At 37.5% G+C, this 26,140-nt stretch overlaps 2 protein-coding genes across 5 annotated transcripts in view; one reads left to right on the plus strand and one right to left on the minus strand.

The window, feature by feature from the left end:
• LOC6041061 (Kv channel-interacting protein 1) overlaps positions 1-26,140 on the minus strand; it is a 164,528-nt gene that overhangs the window by 49,918 nt on the left and 88,470 nt on the right. For 2 of the 4 annotated variants that reach the window (XM_038252017.1, XM_038252021.1), the window contains exon 3: positions 10,011-10,667. In XM_038252017.1, the coding sequence (XP_038107945.1) occupies positions 10,011-10,476 (466 nt within the window). In that variant the 5' untranslated portion in view covers positions 10,477-10,667. Of the gene's footprint in view, positions 1-10,010; positions 10,668-17,453; positions 17,603-19,118; positions 19,268-26,140 lie in introns of all 4 variants that reach the window. The other 2 variants (XM_038252020.1, XM_038252018.1) reach the window with 2 other exon arrangements.
• LOC6041059 (odorant receptor 30a) lies at positions 20,995-22,670 on the plus strand. The gene is made up of 6 exons (XM_038252022.1): positions 20,995-21,301; positions 21,357-21,567; positions 21,632-21,880; positions 21,935-22,034; positions 22,086-22,184; positions 22,355-22,670. The coding sequence occupies exons 1-6, from the start codon at positions 20,995-20,997 to the stop codon at positions 22,571-22,573; spliced, it is 1,185 nt and encodes a 394-aa protein (XP_038107950.1). The 3' UTR covers positions 22,574-22,670.

The raw sequence follows: 26,140 nt of genomic DNA on the forward strand, positions 1-26,140 counted from the left end.
ATTTTTGAATTTTCATATATCATTTTTGTATGGACAGCTGCCAAATTTGTATGGAAAACTATATGGACAAACTAATGATGCAAAATGGCTTCTTTGGGCATACCGGAGGCACCAAAAAAGTTTCAGTCGGATTACAAAATACAAAAAAATAATCGAATGACCGAAATCTTAGAGAACTGCTCTATTTAGGGGAAATATACCCTTTCTAATCAAACACCTATCTTCCTCATATGGAGAGTTTGATGCTAGCTCCAAAAATACTATTTAGGCTGTAAACTTACCAGCAACAGCACCGCCTCGAGTAAGCACGCAAATATATGCGTCTTACTGGCCAAAAAGATCAAATTTAATGCAATTTTTAATCATAATTTCGATTTTGCGAGACCATTTCTCATCATTTTGGTGGCACACACATCCACACGCAAGATCATAGGTTAACTGCTTAACGAATGTCGCCATCAATATCTTTTCACTTGCGCTAACGATTTCAAAGCGCTTAAGATATAAAATTGCTTCCAACTACCGGCAACATGTTCTTTTGACCGTTACTTAGTCACTCACTTGAAAAATAATCCCGAAACATGTAAATAATTAGCAAGCACCATCAAGAAATCAAACACGCCAAGTCGTTTGACGTTTTAATTTTGACAATCCATTCTAATCGAAGGCTGAAGAAAACCGAGCGAGAAGCGAAGGCAAATAAAGAACAAGCAGCAGCGCTTGTGGTGTTGCCAGGAAACTTTCTCTACACCCAACCGGCGGTCGCATGATTTTGATGCATGGCAGCATGAAAGTATATCAGAATCTGCATGAAAACTGTCCTCATGCATTTTTTGCGATATAGGGGTATGACATTTTTGCCCGTTACCGACAATTATCGACATTACCGACGGCAGATTGATTGTATTGCAGAAAAAAAAACCTTAACAGAACGAGGACTGAACCATCAACTTCTAGGTTGCTGATCCGACACGCTACCACCGCGCCATGGACGCTTGATGAATGGTGAGGGACAGAGCGCGAACATAATGTTCTCTCTAGATTGTTGCTCGGGGACGCGCCAGCATTCTATGTGTTGGTGAGAACTGCAGATCGCTGACGTGTTTACACGCGGGCAAAAATGATCTATGGGCTTGCTGCAAAAAATGTAATAAAATATGACATTTTCTGCAGCAAATTCACTGTTGCAGATTTTGAGATATATTTTTCGTTTGGGTGTATAAATGCTACTTTTCGTGAGTGTTCGCTCAAAATTTCATCAATTTCGGCAGCACGAAGCAGACCCAAACGAGCGTTGGAAGAAAAAAAGAACTATGCTGAAAATACAAAAATGGACGTGGCCCAATGCACACGACTGATTAGAATGCGTTTTTGAAATATTTTTTTTTTAAATGCTTGTAAAAGGAATAGCATAACTTTTAATAAAAGTGAAAATAAACAGAAATGTTCACAAAAAGTTGCTCTACTTGTTGGTGTACTTGGTTTTACTGAATTACAAGGAACACTCCAGATTATCCAGCATCATTCAAACAAGACCGCTTATTAGGCTTAAAATGGGTTTATTTCCCCTACTTACTATTTATGGACAGCTGCCCAAATTGTATCTATAGATACTTGTATGGGTGAACCAATGACACAAAATAGATAGGGGAGGTCCCCACAAAGTTTGAGCCAAATAAAAAAATAAAAATGGTCGAAATTGGCAGATTTCGTAGAGAATTGCTCAAGTCGTCGCCATCGTGCTAACTTGTCGTACGTGCATTTTGGGCCAAACTGAGTTAAGAACGCCATTTTGTGCAGCCCACGATGCCTCACCTTTTGACCTTCACAGATCCCCAAAATTCGATTTCAATCCTGAGATATTCAACAAAAACCGAAAAAACTCCGTGCATTTTTGTCACTTTACATATGAAAGTAGTTTCAATCTTGTCGTGCTATCTTGTCACTCCATGAAAATTGATGTAAGTGCGACAAAAGGCCAAAGGATTTCAGGCCAGGAAAGTCAGGATGCGTTTGTCGCACGTACAAGCTAGACTACCGTAAACATTTGTAATTATAACTCGGGACTCCAGCAACCAACTTCAACCAAACTTTGGGACAATGCACAGAATGGTCAGCCAAACAAAACGTGTTTGTTATTGTTTACATTGCGTGCTCTCGTTTTTGTATATTCAAGGTCAAACATTAAAACGCGTTTTTCTCGGAACGTCAAAATGGCGGGTGCGACAAGATAGCACGACGACGTCGAAGTGCTCATTTTTCATGAAATCGGTTCTCAGATGAGCAACGAACTAATTTTTGGAAGACAAATGAAAGAGAGGAAATAAAAAAAAACAGTTATGCATATTATCCCTGAAAATGTGTAATTTCACGAATTATACATAAATATAAAAAGTTACATTTAACAAGTGAACAAATTCAGGCAGTAAACAACTCTATTTTTTTTTATCCAAAATGGTGGCCACAACATCTGGGATAATATTACAATAGGGATTTAGTAATTTTAAGGCGATCAACCATTCAAAATTGAGAGTTCGAATTTGATGTTCAAAATAAGAAAATAAAAAAAATTGTACTAACTTCCAAAAAAATCTTCCCCGTTGAAGAAACAACGATCTGCTTTGGTTTAGCCAGATCACCTCATCCGGGCGGCGTCGTCCGCCACTGCACTGGTTGGTTTACATTTCACTTCTCCAACAACGTCCAATTTGAGAATAATAAAATTTATAAATTTAGCCACCACCAGTTGTTGTCTTCCAACGGCTTCGCCGATATTACAGGGAGTTTGCTCCCTTCAAAATTGTGTGTATATTTAGCCGGGGCAGTGCTTTTGTGGTGCGGTGGAAAAACAATAATCGCTATGCTGTGCTGTAGCTTCGGTGAAATGGAGTGAATCTTTAGAACAAAATACTATTAATTGATCTGATGATGTTGGCTGCGTCATCCAAAACGTCAATTTTATGCTTAATTGGACCCAGGTCGTTAGGCATATTAAAATAAACTGTTGTCGATAATGACCGTGACTGCTATTTTTTCTCCTCTACCATATTCATTTTAATTGTTATGGTCGGTATGAAAATTGAATCGAAAGATACGTGCTTAAAATAACGATCGTAACGGATCGATCCCTTGTTCGGACAACAATTGGGCAGAGACTTCATTAACTTTAAAATAAATCTGTAGTATTTTGTACCAGCTTTCCCCATATTCCAAAGGAAAATTCAATTAAATTGAGTTTAATCCAATTATATTTCACAGTACACAAAGTACAGCCCCCACATCTTAAAGCAACCCTCACTCTCCTTTTGTAGACCATTAACTCTAATTTTCCTGAGCCTAATCACAAAACGCGTTAATTGCTCTAAATTTAAGCTCACGGTTCAATATTTGTACAACCACACTGCCAATGCTAATCCACCCTGCCCCCTTTGGAAGAAAGGAGTAGCCCTAAAGTTTAAGTTTGAAAATCCACTCCAGCACCCAAGTAAACCTGTCCCACCCAGCTCACATGGGGTTGAAATTATGCGTGGTTGTGCTTTTAAATTTTAATGATGTGTAACACCGCCATCGCGGCAACATGCTAACTACGGTAATGCATAACAACACGTGTTATTAGGGAGAGGCCGGGGGAAAGAAACATGGTCAAGTTTGCATGCGCCAGGATGGTGCTTTTAAAGGCCACTTCCCCCTATAGTGCCATGCCACCTTAAAGGCCAAAACCTGTTGAATATTTGAAACCCAGGTGAATGCCAATCATCTACTTATCCCTAATGGCCCGAGTGTGCGAGATGGTGTGTGCAGGAATGATGATGACTGCCTCAGCAGCTCAGCAGGATGTGAAGAATGTGTGTGTTCTGTGTGATAGACCCTCCAAGGAATCCGACTAATTAAGGGTACCAGAGTGGAATTAATCGTACTGAGCGCGGAACTGGTTTGTTCTGTTGGTGTTTTCCCAGGTGAAGGGTTGGAAATTCTCAGTGTGTTGATTTTCGTTTCTTGGGAATGGTAGCAAGGTATTTGAATGTAGGAAAGTTTACCAAATCTGTTGCAATGTTCCATAAGGATATTTCATGATTCAGCGATGGAGTTATCTCAACACAGCATTCTTGAGCTGGAATCCCGTTGCAGGAAATTTTGTTTGCCAACTGAACAAAACTAAGACCTACGATGCTTTTGACAGTTTTCAAGTTCCTCAAGAGATGTTTGCGAGTTTACGAGAATCATTAACACGGTAAAAAATTACCAAGTATACAATTTGTACTTCCAATTCTGTTAATTAGATTTTAATACGACTTTTTCGGTGAAAACTAACACAAATTTTAAAAGAAAGATGATGAAATTTTAGGTGGATAGGTCAACTAAGAGTCATAGACGAAGATATAAAGGACGGAAAACTAAGTCAGCGAAGGGCCATTTGAGAAAGTATGTGTGTGTGTGTGATTAAGTCTTTTAGCCTTCTAATTTGGCTCTGTACAAGTACTGAGTGAAACACACAGTAAATGTACAGAGACAACTTATTCCAGACCCGAGAATTTAACATTTATTCATTCTTGTGCTAGCTTATAACAAGTTTGCTCTATGGAGATGAAAACTTCATGAAAAATAAGTAATATTTTTTCCTAACTGTTGTTGTTTGAATGTTGTTTTTTTCAGATTCAGTAGAAGAAATCAACTGACACATCTTTTTTTTACAAAGTAAAAATATTTGAAGAAGTCAAATAGCTTTTTGTTGTTTGCATAAATAATTTTATCTGAAAACTTTGATGGTTTTATTATTGCTTAAAAAGATGCAAAAACCCCAGCGCAATTTTCGATAGGATTCATCGCTTTATAAATATTTTTATTTTCAAGTGCTGCTCACGTTTAAAAGAATTTAAATTTAAATTAATATTCAAACAACTGTTCATGTTTGAAGAAAAACTAAAACATCAAAAGATTTTCAACAAAAAAAATTACAGTGCCAAAACTCGAGGAAGTTCTTCATGAAATCTTTTTAAAATTTTCAAGCAATGCTCATATTTGAAAGCAAGTGAAAACTGGTAATATTCAAAGAAATACAGGAAACTCGAAATAAATTTAAGCAACGTTTTATTTCAATAAATGCATATATTTTAAATTATAGAGAAACCTGTACAGAAAAAAAATGGTGTTGGCGGATGAATTTGTTTTGCAAATGAACCTCGAGGGAATAATTCTCTCGCTCATCTCGAGCTGTGTTCTCTGTGTCCATCAATGGTACCACTATTCCCTCGACTCGACGCAGCCCAGTTTTGGGACGAACGCAGCCCAGTTTTGGGTGTGTAATTCCCAAAATTTCTACACCGTTCGATGAAACTTTTCATTTCTTCCGAAAACATTTTCACATTTTTCAATTTTGCTAGGTATATCTAAGACACCTTCAAAGATTAAACCATAGGGAAAATATCTCTTTTACATAAATATCAAAGAAATTTACATACACATTTAACAGAAATTCTTAAAAATATTGTAAGCATTAATAGGTAAGGTTTTGGCAAAAACATGGTATTTCTATTGCATCCTGATTGCTTTCAAAAATTACTTTCCCGATTCCGATTACAGTTCCGATTCGACCTAGTTGACGGTATTGAAGTATGAACCGGTTTTTTGAATCTTCAAATCAAATCAATGCTGAATACTCAATTTTGGTATAAATATTATTATTTTAAGTTTTTGAATATTTTGAGATTCCCTTGCAGGTAAATATGAAATAACTGTAACTTATAGAAAGTATATCATTGGTTAAATGTTGCTCAAGATTTTTCAAAATGTTGACGGGGGATTAAGTCATCCCTAGCAATGTAGAAAATTAGAAATGTTTTTTTATTTTGTGATAAATTGAGAGAATTATGCGCGAAACGACAAAGGGGAACAAGGATTCCCATTTTTCCCTATGTTGAAGACACCAAATGGACTAGAAATTCACTTCTTAAGATACAGATTTTCTAATATGCTCGTTGCACTTTTCTGAAAAATATTGTGAAAAAATTCTGAAAAATACCGAGCGTCTCCATAAAACGACAATATGCCTTATAATATAATGGAGCAATCTTTTAAACGAAAAACATGTTGCTCACATCAGCAAGTCGTCAGTTGTGTGCTATCTTGTGACAACGACCATTTAGTACTTTTCGAGAAAATCGATTTTTAAAGTTTGTTGGTAAATAATTTCAAAACTATGAATGATAGAGCCAAACTTTTTGAAGCAATCGGTTTGTATACTATCGCTTAACAAACGCTCCAAGTTTCAACTAGTTTGGTTACACCACACCCAAAGGAAAAATGAATCTATGACATTTCCCCGAAACCCACATTCCCGAAGAGACATTTCCCCGAATGCCACATCTCCGAAAAGACACTTTCCCGAAATGTCATTTACCCGAAAATCATTTCCCCGAACGATCCATTTCCCCGAACGGCTACATCCCCGAATGGCGACTTCCCCTAAAAACCATTTTCCCGAATGGCCACTTCCCCTAATTTTCCACATCCCTGAAAATCATTTTCCCGAATGACCATAATCCCGAACGGCCATTTCCCCGAACGCCACTTCCGCGAACCCGGTCAGGCAGGTATGGCCGTTGCCCAGAACCGCGCGCGGTTCTGGACAACGGCCATACCCGCCTGACCGGGTTTGGGGAAGTAGCGATCAATAAAGTATCATGTCCACAATAGAGCTTTATGACGTTTCGCGTACACACACTAGTGCACCATTTGATTTTGCTGGCAGACAACATTTAACCTCACTTATTTTTTGTGTACGTACACGCAATACAAACGAACGTTGATTACTCTATTGAACGTTCAAAACATTCCGAGCTTCACTTGAATTTTGAATATTCAAATTGATGTAAGTGGGCCAAAGGGATTTCAGGTCAGAACGTGTTTGACACACGGTCAGGCCCGACTACCGCAAAAATTTGTAATTTTTATTCGGGACCTTGGCAACCAAAATCAGCTGTCGAGCTTAAGTATAGCCCCTAAACTACTTTACAGTGATTTAGTTATTTTAAATCTCAAATGGCGGTGATGAAATATTCAAAAAATGCTTTTTGTAATTCAATAAGCAACAATTTAGATTTGATTAAAGTGTTGGTCGCAGAACTCGGATTGGACGTAAAAAAATAAAAAAATAATTGTTCAAAGCCTTCATCCAGCCAAAATTGATAAAGACAAATTAGTTCAGTTAAACAAAATCTAGAATCCTGCACATCGAGTCGTCGCATGAAGCTATCGTTGCTGTTCTATCCTTACCACGTAGATACCGTTTTGGAAAATTGTCCTTTGCTGAAAATGGTCGCTACAAAAAATAATCTTTTTTTATGGAACGTGGATGATCTCAATACCCCGCACTCTTGAAGTATCCGCGTGGTTTATTAATGGCCTTCTACGGTTATTTGTTTTTTTTTTAATCTTACAAAACACGTAGGAGAATTTAATATTAACGTCATACTTTTATAAAAAAAAACAATTTAGTTTATGTGTAGGTCATCATTCGGAAAATTTGATATTTTGGTGAAGTAACCATTCGGGTATATGTAAATTCGGGAAAACGGCAGTTCGGTAAAATGGTCATTCAGGTAAATGACATTCGGGGATATGGAATTTTCGGGAAAATGATTTTCGGGGATGTGGAATTTTCGGGAAAATGATTTTCGGGGATGTGGAATTTTCGGGAAAATGATTTTCGGGGAAGTGGCACTTTCGGGGAAATGATTTTCGGGGATGTGGAATTTTCGGGGAAATGATTTTCGGGGATATGGGATTCGGGAAAGTGGGATTCGGGGATAAGGGATAAAACCGGAAAAATATATCTCAAAATCTGCAACATTGGATTTGCTGCAGAAAATGTCATATTTTATAACATTTTTTGCAGCAAGCCCGTAGATCATTTTTGCCCGCGTGTAAAAATTTCAGCGATCTGCAGTTCTCACCAACACATATAAAGCTGGCCCGTCCCCGAGCAACACTCCAAAGAGAAGCATATGTTGGTGCTCTTTCACTCACTTTTCATCAAGCGTCCATGGCGCGGTGGTAGCGTGTCGGATCAATAACCAAGAAGTTGGTGGTTCAATCCTCGTTCTGTTAAGTGTTGTTTTTTTTTTGAAATACAACCAAAAAGCCGTCGGTAATGTCGATAATTGTCGGTAACGGGCAAAAATGTCATACTCCTATATCGCAAAAAATGCATGAGGACAGATTTCATGCAGATTCTGATATACTTTCATGCCGCCATGCATCACAATCATGCGACTGCCAGTTGGGTGCAGTTAGAAGATACAGTAAATAATGTAAACAAAAATCTGAAAAGCACGTGTCACAAGTGTGTTTCGAAGTAAAATTGTACTACATGTCACAAGTGTGCACAGAATTCCCATACAAACTAAAATATGCTCAAATCAATTGTTTAATCGACTTAATCAGTATATTTTTATAAACAAAAGGTTACATTGCCTTAAGAAAGCATGTGTGTACATAAATTTGTGAAGAACAAGAAAATTTTTCCACATTTTCCAACAACAACAAGTGTCACAAGTGTGCACAATCATTTTGATGATAAATTGGTCTATGTCACATGTGTGTATTGCGATATCCGGGAAACCGAAGCAAGTTTCCAAAATCTGGATAAAGCATCTTGTAGTGTTTTTTAAGTATACACACTTCGAAAAAATCGTGTAATTTTCTGTTGATTCAATGCACATAACTGGAGCGTGAAATAAGACGTAGGATTGTGTCTGATTTGAAAATTACACGAACCAAACAATCAACCGAAGTCGTGTAAAATTACATTTAACGAAATTCTTGTGGGAAAATATTCTTATTGGAATTGGATAATTCTCACGAAATGAAAGGAAACATGATACATTCGATTTTATCGATAATTTTTATTGAACATAGCCATAATAATATTTCACTCATCACAATAATTTAATATTCATCACACAGTCACAACACTTTTGTTTTTACTTGTTGTTTTGACCACTGAAATCCCCGCAAGGTCAAGTGTGGTCCCGTCTCCAAATTACGGACGATTCCCCGGATGTCCGCCTCAAATCAGTTCTCTCGTGCCACTTTTTTCCTCACCGGGCTGAGTTCATCTTAACGGGTCTTGAGCACCCGGCTGATCTGATCCCGTCTTTATCAGCATTATGGTTCACTTCGGCCTGGCCAGAGCGCACATTCCGGAACGAACTCCGACGAAAGGAAGAGCAGCATCTGTAAAATCATTGAAACTACTAATAATTAATCTGGAAAACACGAAATCCAGTTATATTTACCTTTGTTAATGCCAGATGAATGTCCTCGATGGATGATAGGTGTTGGTTCCAACAAATTTAAGTCGATTTTTCTAGGAAGACTGAGCCTCAGCTGCAGCCGCTTCAAAAATTTTGTTTCACGCAACATGGCTGACATTTGTCTAACTGTCAAGCAGGATGAATCGTCGCGTCGTGAAATTAAGTTTCATTCCACTTAAAATTACATCAAAAGTCACGCTCCAGTCATGTGCATTAAACGAAACTTAAAATTCAGTCAAAAGTGTTTTGTTTATTATTTCATGTGATGTAAAATTCTAGATTTGTGTGTGCGTTTAAAATTTGAAGCTTTGTGTGATAATTACCACAATTTTACATTGCATTTTGGCTTACATGTATTGTTTTTAAATGATGTTTGAGATTATGTCATGTGTAAAATTCATAATTTTTTAGTGTGTAGCAAAACGTCATCATTAACTCATTTTCGACTAAAATGGTCTATGTCACAAGATAGCACACATCTGACGAAGTGTCAAAAGAACAACGCGTTTTCTTCGAGTTCCAGCGAAAGAAATGGGAACATCTAATTACACGATTGCAACATTTTCACGAACAAAGGAAAACAAATTCAAAAAGCGCCATCCCGGTGCCAAGAGAATACTAAAATCACTCCATTACGAGTCAACTTCAATTACGTTCATCTTTCTGTCTTTTTCTGAAATTCCAGCCAATACTCACTGCTGCTCGCTTCCGGGTCGTTGCCGTCCAGAATGGTCTTGATGCGCTTGAAGAATTTCCGGTACACGGACTTGCCATCGCCGCCCTTGCCGCCGTCCTTGCTGCTTCCCGAGCGGCCACTCCTCCGGCCACCGCCACCGCCGGTGCCGCCACCACCCTCCTCGATCGACGAACCCTTGCCCTTCCGGCTGACCAGATTGGCCCGCGTCGATTCGCGCAGCACAATGTCCACGTTCGGCGTCGGGAGCGTCCCCTGGGGCTGCTGGCACTGGGCCAGGAGGGCGTGGGCTTGCAGTTCCTGCTGGTGGATGTGCTGCGGAACCAGCGGACCAGGGACCGGATCGGCCGCAATCTCGATGGCTATTTGCTGCTGCTGGGTCTGGAGCACCTGTTGCTGCTGCTGTGGGGAGTGCTGGTGCTGGCACCGGCCGGCCGACGACGGCTGTTGCATCACACTGCTTGCCATCGTTACGAGAGACGTACGAAGCGACGTTCAGTGAAACGAGCACTGATTGCGGTTATTAAAAATGTATGCAGTCGGGAGGGGTGTCGGGGATAAAAGTTGCAGGGAATCTCGACGTGGTTCCGTATATCGCGTGATCCGGAACCGGGCTTCTCAGACGATGGGGTGTACACACACACACGGAGGAGGGAGAGCTGAAAGAAAAAGAAAGAGGAAAAAGAGAATGGGTAAGAAAAGACATACTTCATTAAAGAGTGAATAAGTTTACAGTGCTGATGTCGTACGACGTGGCAAGGCTTGGATCCTTGGAACAGAGAGTTGTGTTCCGAGTTGAAAGAAAAAGCAAATCTATTAAGCAATTTGTAATAAGTGTCATTACTATTTTGAGTAAAATTAATTAAGTTTATATTTGGGTCATTCTTGAAGAGTCGCAACCGGGACTCCTTGAGACACGACGTTCCGGACGCAGCACCATCGCTGCCGATCATTAACCTCCCAACCACCCACTGACCTCATGTCCTGCTCCGGATTCCGCCAACCGGTTCCAGCACAATTCAATCACACTCATCCTTCCGCGCCAGTCGTTCACTCTCCACTGTCCACAGCGTAAAACATAAACACGCACCTCTTTTCATGCGCTGTCAAAAACCAAGTACACGCTTCAGTAAGGGATAGTCTGTTTCGGGTTATTATTACCCGGTCAATATATTTATATTGTTTACATTATTTTGAAGGATGAAAATCCTACAATTCTCTATCAACTCTTGTTTGGAAAATGTATAAATTTATTTTAAAAGAAAGTCTTTTGAATAACAAAATCCAATCCTGAGTCTACCAATCTTCCATCGCTACAACAAAGTTGGAACTATGTTTTTGATCGCAAAAATTACAGATTTGATCAAATAGAGTTCTGCAAAATTGTAAGATCGTCTAGACATCCTTACAAATCACTGGATCTTTTCTTATGATAATCAGAAGGAATCAATATTGGAGTTTAGTATTTAAGGGACCATCCATAAACCACGTGGACACTTTAGGGGGTATGGCGATTGTCCACGCTCCATACAAAAAGTTTTTTTGTATGGACAATTGTCCACGAAGGGGGTTGAGATTTCCAAAAAGTGTCCACGTGGTTTATGGATGGTCCCTAACAGATTTTCATTAAAAATAATATTGTTCATTCTGCAACCATCATTCAACTACATTCCATTGATCGGGACCCCCAGTGTATGCCTTGAAACTTCATTATAGACTTCTCCCATTCTATAGCCTCATTCAATTCCATCCATCCTCCGACTGGAGCAAAGCCAAGCCAAGCAATATGCAGTGTGTTTACAGTTTATATTGTTTTATGCACAGCTGGCAACAGTAGAAAGTGCTGTGTTGTTTTCACTTCCGTACTCTTGAGTACACAACAAAGCGGGAACAGAGAGTTCAAGAGAAAGGTTATACTCTCTGTGGTAGGAATACCGTGCGAGTGATGTAAGATGTTGGTTTAGTGCTGTAACGCGATGTTTCAATTTAAGTTCGGTTGATGTGCAATTTTACAAAAAGAAGCATCTAGAAGGGACGATCTAGTTTCAGCAATTTGATCAAACCAAAAAAGTTGGGTCTGAGTGTTTGTCCTCCAGAGTATTGAACTATCGCTTATAAATAATTCAACGCAAGAAATTTTTAAACCAATCGCACTCCATAAGCCACTTGCCCATATCATCCAGAGCGAATTGATTCCAAAAGCCACATGAAAAGTGAGGATAAACATGAAAAATTATCCACCTCTTTGCGCGCCACTTCCGGTCCCAAAGCGTTCCGGTACGTTGCATAAGCCACCACATAAAAGTGCATCCCCGGGAAACTCGCAAGCCTTACAACGGCCAACTAAAGAGGGAAAAAACTGTTATAAAAAAAAGAGCATACAGATCACTCCATTAGTGTCGAATGCGCTTGCTTCTTGCTGTCTTGTCGGAACTTTTTTCAACTTTTTGTTCGCTCAACAACAAGTCCATCCTGCTGACCGCTTTACCTCGCTTGTCGGGTGGAAACTTGGTCGAATTGAAATCGGCACGGGTGATAGAATTCAATAATATTTGGGTAATTCTCTACCAACTCACACGAAATCGGGAAAAGTTGCCCCGACCCCTCTTCGATTTGCGTGAAACTTTGTCCTAAGGGGTAACTTTTGTCCCTGATCACGAATTCGAGGTCCGTTTTTTGATATCTCGTGACCAGTGTTGAAAATCCGACGACTATGATTAATTTGGCGATTAATCGCTGCCTGTTACACCTCACGAATAAGACTGCTGGGAATAATCTTTATTCTCAAATTGCCACGACTAGCTGTCATTCGTCAAGAGTGCAGACGATGATTGTAACAACCCATGACTGCTGGTGTTAAATGGGGAAAATTATAATCAGATCGCAGCAAGTTGACGACTAAACCCAATCATTGAAATTTTTATTCGTCTATGCCACAGCCAGCGATCAAGTGTCAGTCGGGAAAGAAACGATCGAAGCATACTCAGAGGGCCTTTCTTCAGGCAATCGTTATTCGCTCGAAGTGATTTTTTTTCAACCTTGCTCGTGACGGAGGGGCGGTACGACCCCTTCCATTTTTGAACATGCGAAAAAAGAGGTGTTTTTCAATAATTTGCAGCCTGAAACGGTGATGAGATAGAAATTTGGTGTCAAAGGGACTTTTATGTAAAATTAGACGCCCGATTTGATGGCGTACTCAGAATTCCGAAAAAACGTATTTTTCATCGAAAAAAACACTAAAAAAGTTTTAAAAATTCTCCCATTTTCCGTTACTCGACTGTAAAAATTTTTGGAACATGTCATTTTATGGGAAATTTAATGTACTTTTCGAATCTACATTGTCCCAGAAGGGTCATTTTTCATTTAGAACAAATTTTTTATTTTAAAATTTCGTGTTTTTCTTTTGCAGGGTTGTTTTTAGAGTGTAACAATGTTGTACAAAGTTGTAGAGCAGACAATTACAAAATTTTGATATATAGACATAAGGGGTTTGCTTATAAACATCACAAGTTATCGCGATTTTACGAAAAAAGTTTTGAAAAAGTTACTTTTGCGTTTCTCTTTGTTTCGTCGTCCGTGTCTGTCGCGGGTGACCATGAACGGCCATGATCGATGACGACCAACTTTTTAAAACTTTTTTCGTAAAATCGTGATAACTTGTGATGTTTATAAGCAAACCCTTATCAAAAATTTTGTAATTGTCTGCTCTACAACTTTGTAGAACTACAAATAACAATTAAAATGAAAAATTTTGTTCTAAATGAAAAATGACCCTTCTGGGACAATGTAGACGAAATAAATTTCCCATAAAATGACATGCTCCAAAAATTTTACAGTCAAGTAACGGAAAATGGGAGAATTTAAAACTTTTAGTGTTTTTCGATGAGAAATACGTTTTTCGGATGAGTACGCCATCAAATCGGGCGTCTAATTTTACATCCCTTTGACACCAAATTTCTATCTCATCACCGTTTCAAATTATTGAAAAACACCTCTTTTTCGCATGTTCAAGTCGTACTGCCCCTCCGTCACGAGATATCAAAAAACGGACCTCGGATTCGTGATCAGGGACAAAAGTTACCCCTTAGGACAAAGTTTCACGCAAATCGAAGAGGGGTCGGGGCAACTGCTTTAGAAAATCCATTAATTTATTTTAATGGAATTTACAAAGCAATTTAAAATCTAGCAAAAAGAACTTTCCGTTAAGCGGAAAACCAAATTTTAAACTTCTCTTTTGTAAAAAACTTACAATATATCTATGAGTTATTCTCTACCGACCCCTATTCGATTTGCTTGAAAGTTTGCCCAAAGGTGTAATTTTTTGTGTTGCACAAGTAACACCGGCTGTTATAACAGTGACCAACATGTGCCCTTGGCTGCCTAGTAAGGCTTCATCCATAAAGTACGTCACGCTAAAATCAGCCAAAATTTACCCCCCCTCCCCCTAGAGCGTGACATACTTTATGGATGACGCCTAATAGATGGTAAAATACCATGAAATTATGCTGAAATAATCAATTTGAAAGGCCCCAGCAATTCAGTTCAGACTCGATTATCTGAAGTATCGATTATAAGACGTTCGGTTATCCGAAGGTTTGTATGCGACTTCGTATAATCGAATCACAAACATTTTGTTTTGAGTTTTTTACTTTTAACATCAAATTCGAGTACTGAGTCAATCTTAAGGTTGACAATAAGAAAAAAGACAACAAAACATTTTTTTTTTTTCGTCGATTATCCGAAGTGAAATTTTGTCAAGGCCTTTGGAAATCGAGTCTGGACTGTATCAAAATTTGAGATTTAAAGGCATAGGAATAGCAATACCAAAAAAAAAACCCTTGGAATAACAAAGTTTGATTTTGTTGGAGACTTCCACTTACAAGATTTTGGTATGATTTTGTGCTAATTTATCATCTGAGCAATTCCCATTAAGAGGCAGTATTTGTAAAAATTGCTCGGTTTGTTCTAGAGGTCGTATCGAGGTGCTCCGATTTGGATGAAACTTTCAGCGTTTATTTGTCTATGCATGAGATGAACTCATGCCAAATATGAGCCCTCTACGACAAAGGGAAGTGGGGTAAACGGGCTTTGAAGTTTGAGGTCAAAAAAACATAAAAAATCTTAAAATTGCTCGCATTTCCGTAAAACTACATCAATTCCAACTCTCTTAGATGCATTCGAAAGGTCTTCTGAAGCACTTCAAAATGTGCCATAGACATCCAGGATTGGTTTGACTTTTTCTCTTAGCTTTTGCAAATTACTGTCAAAAATAGATTTTTTTAAAACCTTAATATCTTTTTCCAACAGCCTCCAACACCCATACTCCTATAGGTCAAAAGATAGGCAATTTCATGGACTATAAGCCTATGGTATTAACTTTTTGGCCAATCGCAGTTTTTCTCATAGTTTTTCGATTTTTCTACAACAAACAATTTACAACGTTAGTTTTTATCCTGCTGGCCTCCATAGCGGCACTTTTTGGTCTCAATTTTGTCATATTCGGAATCCTCGGACAATTTCGCGTAAGTTAAAAGTATTGGAATTGTAATTTTGATTTAAAAAATAATTAAATAAAACATTTTTGAAAAAAGAAATAGATCTTTGTTACTCTGTGATCAATACGTCAAATGCTGTATCAAGTAGGCGAAAACCTGTTTTACCCTTAATCCAACAAATTGTTAAAAAATATTTTAATTCATTCTAAATGGCAATTTTTCCAATCAAATTTACAACTCCAATACTTCTAATCTACGTGAAATTGTCCGAGGATTCCGAATATGACAAAATTGAGACCAAAAAGTGCCGCTATGGAGGCCGGCAGGATAAAAACTAACGTTGTAAATTGTTTGTTGTAGAAAAATTGAAAAAATGTTGGCCAAAAAGTTACCATAGGCTTATAGTCCATGAAATTGCCTATCTTTGACCTATAGGAGTATGGGTGTTGGAGGCTGTTGGAAAAGATATTAAGGTTTTGAAAAATCTATACTGTAATGGCTAATCAAACCAATCCTGGATGTCTATGGCACATTTTGAAGTGCTTCAGAAGACCTTTCAATGCATCTAAGAGAGTTGAATTTGAAGTTGACCTTTAAGAGAGGCTGGCATGAGTTCATCTCATGCATAGACAAACAAACGCTGAAAGTTTCATCCAAATCGGAGCACCTCGATACGACCTGTTACACATTGGTGAAAAACTCGCTCTTAAGCCATTTTTGTGTATATGGAGCCAGTTACACTCAATAGTGGCCTTTGAGAAGGGCGTAAGTTTTTCAAATATTTTTGTGTTTTGTCATTTAAAAACTGCTGCAACTCGAAGCCGTTGCATCGTATCAAAAATTTCTCAAAGACAAACTTGTAGGAAATTTGACAGGCTCTCGGAAAAAATACACACCACTTTTATGGGATTTTTTGATTTTTAAGTTTAAAAGTTATTTTTTTGTGAAAATAGCCTAAGATGTTACAAAAAGACTCACGAAAAATTAAGGATGGAGCAACTCTCCTAAAAAAATACATAAATCATTTACTAATATTGTTTTTTAGAAAAGTGTTCTAAAGTCAAAATTTTCAAAAACCGAAAACGAGAATCGATTTTCCAGACAATTTTACATAAAAGTATTGACAGCGGCTTTAAAAATAAAAATGTTGAAATAGTAGTTAATGCAAAAAACGAACGAAACTATTGGCACTACGCCCCCCGGGGCATGGCCTTCCCTCTAACGTGGGATTTCTGCTCCAGCGCCTCTGACGAGACAGGAGAAACCGGGACCGACGTTTTACTTCACCATCCGATAGAAGCTCAGTGGATAAGGCGGGAATCGAACCCGCGTCTCATAGCATCATCGGGATCGGCAGCCTAAGCCGCTACCCCTGCGCCACGAGACCCACCGTAGTAGTTTATGCAACAAGTTGCAAAAAGAGGATTTTTTCAGCACGAGTCGTACATTTATCCAACGAGGTTCACCGAGTTGGATAAATACGAAGAGTGCTGAAAAAATCAAGTTTTGCAACGAGTTCCATACAACATTTTTTGCAATTCCAAAAAACACACACTGAGCGAAATTTTATGTCAAATTTTCATGTATTTTGCCAATAAATCGTTTAAATCAAAAAAAATGTTGAAAAGTTTTACTTTTCAAAACAAGTGCTGAAAAGTTCAACTTTTCAGCACCCATTTGAGTGCTGAAAAATAGAACTTTTCAGCATTTATTTTGAAAAGAGTTGCTATTCGATTCAGTTATTTTTGGTACAGAAAAGTAGGCTATTTCGTCGTTCAAGAATGACAGGAAAAGTAAGTAGTTTCACGACGGAATTGCAAAAAATAGGTTTTTATTATTTTTGGCAATTTCTATATGACAGACTTGATTTTTCAGTCTCGAAAATATTTTTACCAGAAAGTTTGTCCAATTTACCATAAGTTTGTCGAAGAGGGGGTCGAAAAAAAGTACCTGAAAAATCCTGTTCAGGGCTGGAATTGCTCATGCAAAAAAAGTGCATTGCTGCACATTTTTGTCGCTGCAATTTCCACAAGTAATACCAGGACTTGATATTCCTGTGTTATTTATCCCTGCTCGGGCTGGTGCAGTGGTAAACGTCACTGAAAAAAAAGATGATAATATTCATTAGAAAATGGTGACGATTTTGCGTAAAAAAATACAATGAAAGAAAAATACACACAATTTCTATGAGAATTTTTGATTTTCAAGTTTAAAAGTCAAATTTGAAGGTGAGCATTACATCAGGAATCGGTGAATTTTCATCAGGATCACATTGTTACACATTTTTTGAGTAATATTACTCAAAAAAGAGGTAAGATTCAACCAACATTCCAAAACCCCTGTTGGCATGGGTCGGCCCCAGTGGCATTTTTCGAGACGAGATTTGTCTGATCACGCCTTCCGTCCGACAGAAAAGTAAATGTCCGACAGAGAAGTAAATGTTTGGCTCACCTAACGATTTCATTTAAAAACTGCTGCAACTCGAAGCCGTTGCATCGTATCAAAAATTTCTCAAAGACAAACTTGTAGGAAATTTGACAGGCTCTCGGAAAAAATACACACCACTTTTATGGGATTTTTTGATTTTTAAGTTTAAAAGTTATTTTTTGTGAAAATAGCCTAAGATGTTACAAAAGACTCACGAAAAATTAAGGATGGAGCAACTCTCCTAAAAAAATACATAAATCATTTACTAATATTGTTTTTTAGAAAAGTGTTCTAAAGTCAAAATTTTCAAAAACCGAAAACGAGAATCGATTTTCCAGACAATTTTACATAAAAGTATTGACAGCGGCTTTAAAAATAAAAATGTTGAAATAGTAGTTAATGCAAAAAACGAACGAAACTATTGGCACTACGCCCCCCGGGGCATGGCCTTCCCTCTAACGTGGGATTTCTGCTCCAGCGCCTCTGACGAGACAGGAGAAACCGGGACCGACGTTTTACTTCACCATCCGATAGAAGCTCAGTGGATAAGGCGGGAATCGAACCCGCGTCTCATAGCATCATCGGGATCGGCAGCCTAAGCCGCTACCCCTGCGCCACGAGACCCACCGTAGTAGTTTATGCAACAAGTTGCAAAAAAAGAGGATTTTTTCAGCACGAGTCGTACATTTATCCAACGAGGTTCACCGAGTTGGATAAATACGAAGAGTGCTGAAAAAATCAAGTTTTGCAACGAGTTCCATACAACATTTTTTGCAATTCCAAAAAACACACACTGAGCGAAATTTTATGTCAAATTTTCATGTATTTTGCCAATAAATCGTTTAAATCAAAAAAAATGTTGAAAAGTTTTACTTTTCAAAACAAGTGCTGAAAAGTTCAACTTTTCAGCACCCATTTGAGTGCTGAAAAATAGAACTTTTCAGCATTTATTTTGAAAAGAGTTGCTATTCGATTCAGTTATTTTTGGTACAGAAAAGTAGGCTATTTCGTCGTTCAAGAATGACAGGAAAAGTAAGTAGTTTCACGACGGAATTGCAAAAAATAGGTTTTTATTATTTTTGGCAATTTCTATATGACAGACTTGATTTTTCAGTCTCGAAAATATTTTACCAGAAAGTTTGTCCAATTTACCATAAGTTTGTCGAAGAGGGGGTCGAAAAAAAGTACCTGAAAAATCCTGTTCAGGGCTGGAATTGCTCATGCAAAAAAAGTGCATTGCTGCACATTTTTGTCGCTGCAATTTCCACAAGTAATACTAGGACTTGATATTCCTGTGTTATTTATCCCTGCTCGGGCTGGTGCAGTGGTAAACGTCACTGAAAAAAAAGATGATAATATTCATGGTGACGATTTTGCGTAAAAAAATACAATGAAAGAAAAATACACACAATTTCTATGAGAATTTTTGATTTTCAAGTTTAAAAGTCAAATTTGAAGGTGAGCATTACATCAGGAATCGGTGAATTTTCATCAGGATCACATTGTTACACATTTTTTGAGTAATATTACTCAAAAAAGAGGTAAGATTCAACCAACATTCCAAAACCCCTGTTGGCATGGGTCGGCCCCAGTGGCATTTTTCGAGACGAGATTTGTCTGATCACGCCTTCCGTCCGACAGAAAAGTAAATGTCCGACAGAGAAGTAAATGTTTGGCTCACCTAACGATTTCTTTTCGTTCAAAATTTTTGTAAAAATAGCTTAAGATGACAAAGCCAAAAAGATTCACAAAAAAGCAGGATGGAGCAAATACAAAAAAACAATTACTCAAACAGTTGTTTTAAAAAGTGCTCTAAACGTTAAAATTTTCAAAAACCGAGTATGGGAATCGATTCTCCAGACAATTTTACATCAAAGTCTCCGTATTGTCTACTGTCCTAACATCTAAGGCTATTTTCACAACAAATTTGAACGAAAAAAAAATCGTGGGCTCGCCTTCAAATTTGAGTTTTAAACTTAAAAATCCAAAAATCTCATAGAAATGACGTGTTTCACTGAAAAAAAACAATTCTCGAAATCGTGAATTAAATTCACGAATGCGAGAACCACGAAGGAATATATTTACGTTTATAGTGCAAATGCACCATACTCATGAATAAATTCCTTCGTGGTTCTCACATTCGTGAACTTAATTCACGATTACGAGAATTGTTTTTTTCTGTGTTTTTTCTTTCAGTGTGTTTTTTGGAAAGTCCGTCAAATTTCCTACAAGTTTGATTTGATGCGATGCAACGGCTTCGAGATACAGAAATATTTAAATTACAAAAAAAAAATTGAAAACACTTACGCCCTCCTCAAATATCTTTATCGAGTGAAACTGGCTCCAAATACACAAAAATGGCTTATATAAGCGTAGGATAACATGTCTACAAAGTTTCATTGGAATCGGAGGGGGTCCAGTACAACCGCCGACAAAAGTATTAATCATACGTTTTGAAATTACGTAATTGACAGATGGTGAGTAAAGATTGCTACTGCTGAGCCCGAATCCCAAAAATGAATGGGATTGAATGTGATTGAATGGGATTTAACCTGTAAAATCGATGCGTTTTCGTTTTAGGCAGTTTTGAGTTCTTAAAGATTTTTGCATTTTTCATAAATCTCACGAGCAACTTTGCCGAAGAGTGCGAAAAGATTCGTCAAATACTAAAAACGTTACTGAGCTTATAACGCCACCGCTGAAAACTTCAACTTTTTCTTCGTCATGCAACCAAGCAAGCTGATGGTTGCCAGAAGAGCTTGTCCCATTTTGTTACATCCTAATAGATTGCACTGTCGAGTTCATGCAAAATGATTGCCACATTTTTTATTCATTTAAAATGTGTAAAACAATGCAATTTGTTATTCTATGAATTAACATATCACTTTATTTTGTTATAGTATAGAAAGGGGAAATAGAGTGTCATTTCATCACCTTTGTCTAATCTAATGAAATATTGATAAAGGAAAATCTAGTGGAAACCAGGACCTAAATCAGAGCAAATAAATAAACGATCGAACAATGCTTTACTGTACAGTGTCCAATAAATCGTTTAACCAGTACGATGGAGTTCCTGGCCGCCCAAGACCCCTTCGAGGCCATGCCGTTCTTGAAGAAAGTTTTGACCGTAACAGGGTTAGGTTGGCCCCGGCGCAACCTGCGAAAATTCGCACTAACTTTGCTGTTTCCGTGGTTGGTCGTTTTGGTGCCCATGTTGGGTTACAGATTCGGCAGCCAGGTGGACCTGATGATTCGTGGCTATTCGGAGCTGCTGGTGCTATTCAACATCGAAATTCGAGTGCTGATTTTTGCGTGGAAGCAGGCTGAGTTTGAGGATATGCTCGCCGTGCTGCAGGGCGTTTTTGATCAAGGTGAATTTGAAAGTCCTCTTAATGCTAACGATTGTGATTATTTCTTGCATTTCAGTTCGTTCTTATGGTGCCAAATCACATGAGTTCAAAATAGTAACGGTCGCTAACCAAGCAATGGATAAAGCCGCAAAAGCATATATGACCTTTCCACTGATATTATTGATAGTGTTTCTAATGGTACCATTGCTTCAAACAACTGCAATTTACGTAATGAACCGTCGGAATGGAACCATTGAGCAGGATTTTATTACAATGACTGAAATTCAGTAAGTAATTGAAGAATTGAATGACTGAAAAGTGTATTATTAAATTTTTGATTTCTTATAACAGCTTTTACGATTTGGATATTCGTCGGAACATTTTTCACTATTTGATTTACTATGTGTGTGCATTCGTAAGCCATTGTATTTATGGCTTCAGAGTGTCTATATCTGGAATTGTAGCTTCTGGTAGTATTAGGAGCATCAATCTAATTTTCGATTTAGTCATTCACAAACTTGAAACGATTCATGAATTCTCTGGCAAAGAGTTGCATGCTCATTTTGCCGAAATCGTCAATATGCACGCTGACGCATTAAGGTAACTTTACATGAAATTTAATGCATAAAATAAACATCTTTTTGATTATTTAAGCTGCATTCGTATTTTCGAGAGATTGTCAAATGTTGCAGTTCTAGTGCAGATGGTTGATACCGCACTCATTTGGATATGTATGATTTTGTGTGTCACTAATGTAAGCAAATCATGTTATTTTTTGCAGTTGATGATATGATTTTTTTTTAAGAATCCTACTAAAAACTCATTGAATCTGGTGGTGCTTTTAGTTATGATATCTTCTGAAACGTACGCATTCTGCAAATTGGGCAATGAGCTAACAGAAAAGGTAAATGGTTAAAAATTAGGTCCATAATCTGAGGTAAATTAGGATACACGGGCTGAGTTAATCATGTTGATAACCAAACACAGAACAAAAAAAAGTTCATTAATTTCTCGCTGTGAAGATTCCTACTAACCCCATTTGATGGTACATAAGCACATCTTTTTGATTCCCAGAGCATTACCGTTGGACGATCAGCATTCGAAGCCCAGTGGAGTGAGCTTCCGTTGGACATTCAAAAGGGTCTTTCACTGATAATCACACGGTCTCAAAAATGGGAAGGACTCACGGCAGCTCACTTCTATCCCTTGAGTATCGAGCAGTTTGGTGCGATGGTGCAAACGAGTTACTCTGTGTTTGTGGTGCTTAAGGAACGACTGCAGGGAGTGATCTAAGCTTACTCGGTTGAATGATCCGTCTGAGCTGAAAGTTTGTATCAAATCATTAAGTAATCTTCGCTTCATATAAATAAAATTTAAATGTTATCAAATATGTTTACATCTGTAAAGTATTGTATCACAAATATGAAACAATAAAGAGCAATTCCAGCTCAAATCAGGAATTTTTCTGGTACTTTTGTACCCGACCCTCTCCGATTTCAATGAAACTTTGTAGAGATGTTATCCTAGGCCTATATAAGCCATTTCTGTGTATATGGAGCCAACAGTACTCGAAAATAACATTTGAGAAGGGCGTAAGGTATTTAATTATTTTTGTATTTTGTAATTTAAAAGTTACTGTATTTCGAAGCCGTTGCGTCGTATCAAAAAGTGGTCAAAGACAAACTTGTAGGAAATTGGACGGGCTTTCTGAAAAAAATACACTGAAACAAAAATACACGCCACATCTATGAGATTTTTTGATTTTTAAGTCTAAAACTTAAATTTAAAGAGGATGTCACGATTTTTTTTCGTTCAAAATTTTTGAGGGAATAGCCTAAGATGTTACCAAAAGACTGACGAAAAATGCAGGATGGTATGTCTCTCCTAAAAAAATACAAAAATCATTTACTAAAACATTTTTTTTGAAAAGTGGTCTAAACGTCAAAATTTTTAAAAACCGGTAGTGGCATTCGATTCCCCAGACAATTTTACATAAAAGTCTCGATATTGACCATTGTCCTAAGTCCAATCCTTGGGAAGATACAGCGGTTTTAATAATAAAAATGTTGAAAAATCGGGTTTTTTGATGGTTTTTGGCAATTTCTTTATGACAGACTTGATTTTTCAGTCTCGTAAATATTTTTTCCGGCAAGCTCGTCCAATTTCCCATAAGTTTGTCTTTGACAGCATTTCAATTGGATGTAAGGGCTTACAGATATAAGCTTAACTACATTGCTAATAACTGAAAATAGAATATTTTTTTCAGTGTGGTAGAAACCTGGATAGTAAATTTGCTTACGTAAGTATAAAAACGAGTCAAATCAAAAAGCTGTCAAAGGCAAACTTATGGGAAATTGGACGAGCTTTCCGGTAAAAATATTTACGAGACTGAAAAACCAAGTCTGTCATATAGAAATCGCCAAAAACCACCAAAAAACCCGATTTTTCAACATTTTTATTTTTAAAACCGCTGTATCTTCCCAAGGATTGGACTTAGGACAATGGTCAATATGGAGTCTTTTATGTAAAATTGTCTGGGAATCACCAGGTTTTTAAAAATTTTGACGTTTAGACCACTTTTCAAAAAAATGTTTTAGTAAATGATTTTTGTATTTTTAGGAGAGACATACCATCCTGCATTTTTCGTCAGTCTTTGGTAACATTTTAGGCTATTCCTCAAAATTTTGAACGAAAAAAATCGTGACATCACCTTTAAATTTAAGTTTTAGACTTAAAATCAAAATCTCATAGATGTGGCGTGTATTTTTGTTTCAGTATATTTTTCAGAAAGCCCGTCCAATTTCCTACAAGTTTGTCTTTGACCACTGATACGACGCAACGGCTTCGAAATACAGTAATTTTTAAATTACAAAATACAAAAATATTTAAATACCTTACGCCCTTCTCAAATGTTGTTTTCGAGTACTGTTGGCTCCATATACACAGAAATGGCTTATATAGGCCTAGGATAACATCTCTACAAAGTTTCATTGAAATCGGAGAGGGTCGGGTACAAAAGTACCAGAAAAATTCCTGATTTGAGCTGGAATTGCTCTAAAGTTAAAAGTTTTCAAACATAGAAGCTAAAGAATCTTTGAACAGTAAATTGGTTAAAACTTAGTTTGCTCTTTTTGATCCTATCAAATTTATTTAAAAAAAGTGATGTTGTTTTTTTATCAACCGAACCGACGAGTTTTTTTATCAGACGATCAGACAGTGTTTCAGAATTTCATTTATTTTTCATTTAGTAGCACTAAAATTCCTGTTTCTTAAACTCAAGAACTGCAAACTGACATGGCGGGCGCCGTTGTTGGCCAATGACCGTCATCTATTCGCAACTGATCTAGTTTTAGCAATTATGGTGTTTAATCTTTTCAGCGCGTTCATACATGCTGTTGATAAGGGAATCAATCGTCGAAACCTATGATCAGTGAAGTGATGTTACGGTTCTGTTCAGAAACGGAGGGGCAGACATGGGTTGGCTCTCATGCTCATGTTCATGCTCATTTTTTCATTTTTACACGATATCGATCCTAATCCGGGTCCGGTGGTTTAGTGGTTAGCGTGCCTCTGAACCCCAGTATGGCCTGGGTTCAATCCCAGACGGACCCAGTGGCATTTTTCGAGACCAGATTTGCCTGATCACGCCTTCTATCGGATGGGGAAGTAAAACGTCGGTCCATTTTCGTAAAAGAGGTTTTGGGTGACTCACCACACATAACCTTCGGACGCCTAGAAATAAGCAGAAACTTGCAAGTTGCAACAGAGCCCACAAAAGAGGGTCGTTAAGATGGATTGCTTTGCTTTTTTTGCCAGCAAACTGACCTTATTAAAATTGTAAAAATTCTACATAAAAATGCTTTTGGCCAGTGCTTAGGGATGCTCTCCGAATCAACGTTTAAAGTTCAAAGCTGTTTTACCCAGTAAGTTCAATTCGAATTTTGAAAAGAAAACTAATCACAAAATTACATAAATACGATTTTTTCCCATGACCCATAAAGAGTATCGGGGCCGCATTTACAAAGTGGATTCAGTGGCTATTTCTTAACTTTATGTTAACATGTTAACCCTCTACTGCCCAATTTTTTTTTAAATTTTTTATTTTTCCCGTGTTCAATAGGTCATTTTGAGCAACTTTTGTTCTACGAAAAACTTTACTTCTCTTGTTTAATGTTTTTGTTGTTTCATTTTTAGTATTTTAATTTTCATTTATCTTGCATTGTTTACGTTTGTTTTTGGTAGTTTTGGCCTACTCTACTACCTCCTATCATTACATTTTGCCTATCTATTTTTTCATGTTTTTACAGTAACTTTTTCAATGTTTTGCATGTTTTTCACATTTTCTGCTATAAAATAGCACCACTATCATTAAAATTGTAAATAAATGCGTAGACGCATAGTCTGGGGCACTAGAAAAATTACTGCATACTTCTTTTTACTTAAAATATAAGGAGTGTTAGTAAAAAACACTGCCAAAGTTGGTCTCTAAAAAAATTACATTTTTTAAAACATTGGCAAAGTCACATAAAACAAGTAAAACTTCCGACCCATAAATTTTCTTAAATTTTAAGAGTTCTTCTTTCCAATGCTTTTTAAAGATCAAAAATTGGTTGAAAATGGATTTTTGACGATTTTTTAAATCGAAGCCCGTCTAAAGGCAGGGTTGACATTAAGGTTAATGTTAACATTCCATAAGTCACCTTTCCTGAGTTGTCTGACAAGGTCCGGCTTGTGACGATGAACTACCTTCCTTTTTCCAAGCATTCGAATCGCTTACGAGGCGAAAGCTTTACCACTAGGCTACGTTCAAATTTCAGGCGAAACAAACTTTCTTCCTCTGCCAGCTGCTGTAAGTGGAAA

Source organism: Culex quinquefasciatus, chromosome 2, assembly GCF_015732765.1.
Source record: "Culex quinquefasciatus strain JHB chromosome 2, VPISU_Cqui_1.0_pri_paternal, whole genome shotgun sequence".
Taxonomy (NCBI): domain Eukaryota; kingdom Metazoa; phylum Arthropoda; class Insecta; order Diptera; family Culicidae; genus Culex; species Culex quinquefasciatus.